General features: G+C 35.7%; 1 protein-coding gene across 1 annotated transcript; it reads left to right on the top strand.

Moving 5' to 3' along the window:
- Window positions 1–2,759: 2,759 nt before the first annotated feature.
- LOC134236335 (uncharacterized) lies at window positions 2,760–4,076 on the top strand. The gene is made up of 2 exons (XM_062718503.1): window positions 2,760–3,896; window positions 3,998–4,076. Exons 1-2 carry the CDS (start codon window positions 2,858–2,860, stop codon window positions 4,066–4,068), a joined length of 1,110 nt encoding a protein of 369 aa, XP_062574487.1. The 5' UTR covers window positions 2,760–2,857; the 3' UTR covers window positions 4,069–4,076.
- The last annotated feature ends 1,124 nt before the right edge of the window (window positions 4,077–5,200 follow it).

Here is a 5,200-nt window from a genome sequence, read left to right as displayed (position 1 = left end):
TCATGAAAATATCCGACCTACAAAGGTTCTGATTGCTTTACATTGGTTAATGAAAAACAGTGAATATTATCAGAATTCAAACATAAACATAGATGACAACTGGTTCCTTGAGGTCACCAATTCCGCAAGCGAATTAATGAGAGAGTTTATAGAGGGTCACACCAATCAAGATTCAGCAATGCATGACCAATCAGATGAATCAGACTCTGATGAATTCTGTGAAGTTGATAGTGGTAAGGATGGAAATCGTGATACTTTACTAGACAGTGACTCGTATGACATGAATCAGATCTTCACATTTGCTCCAGGAGAGGGACAGCGACCAATTAGTTTGTATCAAGATCAAATGGCTGAGTATTTGTCATTTCCTACAATATTTTGTGGCAAAGGAAGGGTAGAAAACGATCAGCGTCAAATACCTGTTTCATATGCTGATATTGCCAAGTGGGAATTACGAAGTGTTGATAGACGTGCTGCACAGTCGGTACCAAATTTGTTTTTCAAATTGAAAAAGATTCAACTAAAACAGGTAACAGACAAATGCAATTTAGCCCTTAGAAAGTGCAAAACAAAGGGGAAAACCTTTACTGCAAATGAAATAAGAAATCCTGATCAAATCAATGACATTGTTAGACACAATGAGGGATTTTATGTTTTCAAACAGTTGAGAAATTCTCCTCCTTATCTTGAAACAAGAAAGAAAGACGTTTTTGCAATGATACGACAGCTTGGTCTACCAACTTGGTTTATGTCCTTTTCTGCTGCAGATACACGTTGGAATGATCTGATCAGAGCATTAGGAGTTTTAAACGATGACAAACAGTACACAGATTCTGAAATTGAGAGCATGACATGGACTGAAAAGTCAAAGTTAATTCAGAAAGATCCGATTACATGCACAAGGTATTTTGATCATCGTTTTCGGACTTTTTTGAATACTGTGCTTAAGAGTGATCATCATCCTATTGGTAAGATACAGGACTTTTTCTATAGAGTTGAATTTCAACAGAGGGGATCACCACATGTTCACATGATTGTTTGGATTGAAAATGCTCCAAAATACTTAGAAAATGATAACAAGGAAATTGCTGCATTTGTTGACAGCTACTTGAAGTGTGAAAGGAATACAGAAGACAATTTGACAGAATTGCAGGTTCATAAACACTCACAAACATGCAAGAAAAAAGGAAAGGCTGTTTGTAGATTTGGATTTCCACTTCCACCACTCCAAGCTACTATGATATTAGAACCTTTGGACAGTGACATTGATAAATACAAGAAAATGCACAAGACTATGCAAGACAAAGTGAATGACTTTAAAAATGGATGTGACATAAGCTGCACTTTCCAAGACTTTTTGCAGAATGTACTACAACTTTCTGAAGATGATTATATAAAATGCATCAGAAGTTCTTTGAGAACACCCAAGGTATTTTTAAAACGTAAACCCTGTGACTTGAGAGTGAATGCTTACAACAGTACTCTTCTTCATGCTTGGGCAGCAAACATTGATATTCAGTATGTTTTGGATCCATATGCTTGTGCAATGTACATTGTCTCATACATAAGTAAATCCCAAAGAGGAATGAGTGAGCTGCTGAGTAGAGCTGCTAAGGAAGCAAGAGAGGGCAATCTTGACATTAAGAGACAAGTTAGACACATTGGAAATCAATTTCTTAACAGTGTTGAAGTTGGAGCACAAGAAGCTGCATATCTAGTTTTGCAAATGCCCCTTACAAAAGCATCAAGAGATGTAATGTTCATAAACACATCTCCAGTTGATGACCGTGTAATACTTGTCAAACCTGATTCAGAACTTGAAAAGTTGAATGCTAATTCCACAGACATAGAATGCAGTAACATAGTCAAAAGATATGCAAAACGTCCAAAACAACTTGAAAACTGGTGTTTAGCTGACTATGTGTCACAGTTAGATGTAGTTTTCCCAAAGGAAAGTATAAGTGAGCTGTCTGAAATGGAAACAAATGATGATGAGAGGCACCAGTCAGAAAATGAAGATAGTGGAAGTGATACTGAGGGTGAATTTAAAGAAGACAGCACATTAGTTGTGTTGAGAAATGGAATTAAAATCAAGCGCAGAAAAACACCAAGAGTTATAAGATATGTGCGTTATAGCTTAAAGACAAACCCAGAAAATTACTATAGAGAAAAACTAATGCTGTTCACTCCATGGCGAAATGAATGTTCTGATCTTCTGTGTGGACAGCAGAGCTTTGAGCAGTCATTTAACCAGAAAAAATTTTTCTTGGCTCAGAAAATCAAACAGTATGAACACAATGCTGATGTGCTTGAGCAGGCAGAACAGATGGCGCAGGATGATTTGACAGAAGCATATGATGAATTAGCTCCTGGTGCTCAACAAACTGACGCAGATGATGAATATGAAGGAAATGTTGATTCTGAAACATTCGTTCACTTTAATCCAGAAAGGCCAATTGAACAGAGAGAGTATGATATAGGAAATGAAGTTGGAATTCCATCAACAAGACAATTAAATGAACAGAGTTCTGTTAGATTACCTGATGATGAGTATTTAAAGCTTGTAGCCAGTTTAAATTTGAAGCAACGCGAATTCTTCAATCATGTTATGCAATGGATCAAGTCTAAACAGGAACCTATTCATGCATATCTTTCAGGAGGTGCAGGAGTTGGGAAGTCAGTGTTAATTAAAGCGCTTTATCAAGCTTTACATCGGTATTTATGTGCTAAGGAGGGTGAAAATCCAGACGATATACGAATTCTTCTTTGTGCATACACTGGTAAAGCTGCGTTTAACATTGGTGGTCAGACAATTGCTTCTGCATTTCACCAGAAAATTAACCAAAGGCAGCAAAATATGCATTGTGATGAACTCAACACATTTAGAACTAAATACAGAAATTTGTCAGTTGTCATCATAGATGAAATTTCAATGGTTGGCAATGCAAAGTTGGAATTTATCAATGGCAGACTTCAGCTTCTTACTGGTTTGAAGAGGCCGTTTGGAGGCATCAGTATTATTGCTGTTGGAGATTTCTTTCAACTGAAACCAATTATGGATGGCTGGATTTTTCAAGATTTAAAACAAAATGCCCAAGCACTTGCATGTAATCTTTGGAAAGAAAACTTCACCTTATTCGAGTTAGATGAAGTAATGCGACAAAAGGATGATTTAGAATTTGCACAGCTTTTGAACCGTCTTCGTCACAATGAGATGACTTCTGAGGACTTGGATATAATTCACAGGTGCATCATTGCTGAAAATAGTCCAAATTATCCACACAATGCTCCCCATCTTTTCACAATGAATGCAAAAGTAGATGAATATAACAATAAACTTATAGAGCAACTTCCTGGTGAAAAAGTTATTGTAAAAGCTGTTGACAGTGTCCTCCAAGACCACAGTAAGTCTGTGAAAGACCGACTACTCAGATCATTGCAAAATCAAGATGATGTTAGCAAAACTGCAAATCTCATGACAAAACTAACTCTAGCCATTGGAATGATATATGACATTACAGTTAATATTGATGTTACTGATGGCTTGACAAATGGTTCATCATGTACTGTATTTCTTGTTGAAAACAGATTACCTGGTGTATCAAGGCCAAGTATAGTATGGGTGAAGTTTTTGGATTCTGCAGTAGGGAGAATTGCTCGACAGAAATACAGACATCTTTTCCATGATGGTGTTATGGATGATTGGACACCGATATTTGACTGTCAGCGATCTTTTGTTTTCAATTCAACTACATATCAAAGAATACAGTTTCCTTTAAGACCAGCTGCAGGTAAGACAATTCATAAGGCTCAGGGCTGCACTGTTGATGAAATTGTAGTAGATTTATCTCAGTCAAGGATAAGGAAAACACCCCACATTCATTATGTAGCTCTTAGTAGAGTTAGATCTGTTGACAAATTGCATATTCTGAATTTCAATGAGCAAGCATTAACTGTTGATGATAAAGTTGTAGAAGAAATGGAAAGAATGAGGAAGGAAGCACCTCTAAAGCTGTGTTATCTTCCATTGTACAAAACAGAGCAGAACAAACTAAAAATTATGTTTAATAATGCAAGATCTCTTCACAAACATTTTGATGAAATTAAAAATGAACCCAATGTTGTAGCATCAGATGTTATTGGTTTTTCAGAAACAAGACTAACCATCAATGATGAACAGAATTTTATGATGGAAGGTTACTTGACTTTGTTTAATCATGAAAAGAGAAGTGACAGCAATCGGCCTCATCATGGAACAGCATTATATGTTAAACAAGACCATTTGATGACATGTATCTCAAAATTCAGTAACACTTTGCTTGAATTCATCATAGCTTTAATAAATTTCAGAGACCTTGGAGAAGTGCAGATAGTTGTTTTATACAAGTTCCCAGCATGTTCTTTTAAAGAATTTGAACGTGAAGTTATGTTGCACTTGAAACCTTTTGTAGACACAGAGAAAAAATTGATAATTCTTGGAGATTTCAATTTTGATTTGTTTACAGGTCACAAAGAATTTCTGAACTTTATGAAGTTGAATTTAAAATGCACACAATTGATCAAAAAGGTAACTCATGATTCAGGTTCACAACTTGATTTGATTTTCACAAACTTCCCTCATTGTGAAACTGATGTGATTGAGGCATATTGGTCGGACCATAAAATGATTTACTGTACATATTCTTTATAAATCTGATATAAGGGACGCAAGAGTATTTATTTGGGGGAGATACGTCATCTTGTCCCCTCTCCCACCTATCGATGTGCCAGTGTCACTTAGTGACATTTGGTACATTGATTGCTGTATACAGGGTTATATTCGCCCTGGCTGTGTTATTTTCAGCCTTTCACACAATTTTTTCAGCGTTTAAATTATCCCCACTCACAGTATTATTGAAGAAATCATACTACGTGTTCTTTTAATTTACCCTGTTTTAAATTTGTCTTACCTCAGATGGATGACAGTGGGAAAAATGAAATGGGGCGAATATTTCCCTGTATACAGTATCTTATAGACACCAATTACTTGATGTAAAATCTTGTTTGTTTTTAGTAACTTTAAACTATTTTTTATATGTATGCATTGAATAGCCTTAAAAATTTGCAAATAACTGTACTAAAATGATTGTACTAAACAGGAATCCTTCATTATGAATTTTTATTGTGGGTTAATTTTTAACAGACAATAAATGTACAAATA

Source organism: Saccostrea cucullata, unplaced genomic scaffold (genome assembly GCF_032062105.1).
Source record: "Saccostrea cucullata isolate Sc308-1 unplaced genomic scaffold, CSIRO_AGI_Scuc_v1 ctg6110, whole genome shotgun sequence".
NCBI lineage: Eukaryota > Metazoa > Mollusca > Bivalvia > Ostreida > Ostreidae > Saccostrea > Saccostrea cuccullata.
Note: the sequence above shows the minus strand (reverse complement) of the source record. Positions and strands in the feature narration are given on the sequence as shown.

Coding starts and splice junctions, on each gene's coding strand:
- LOC134236335 (XM_062718503.1), top strand. CDS start 2,858: ATGCATTGTGATGAACTCAACACATTTAGAACTAAATACAGAAATTTG. Junction 3,897..3,997: donor CATTCATTATGTAGCTCTTA/GTAGAGTTAGAT, acceptor AGAATGAGGAAG/GAAGCACCTCTAAAGCTGTG.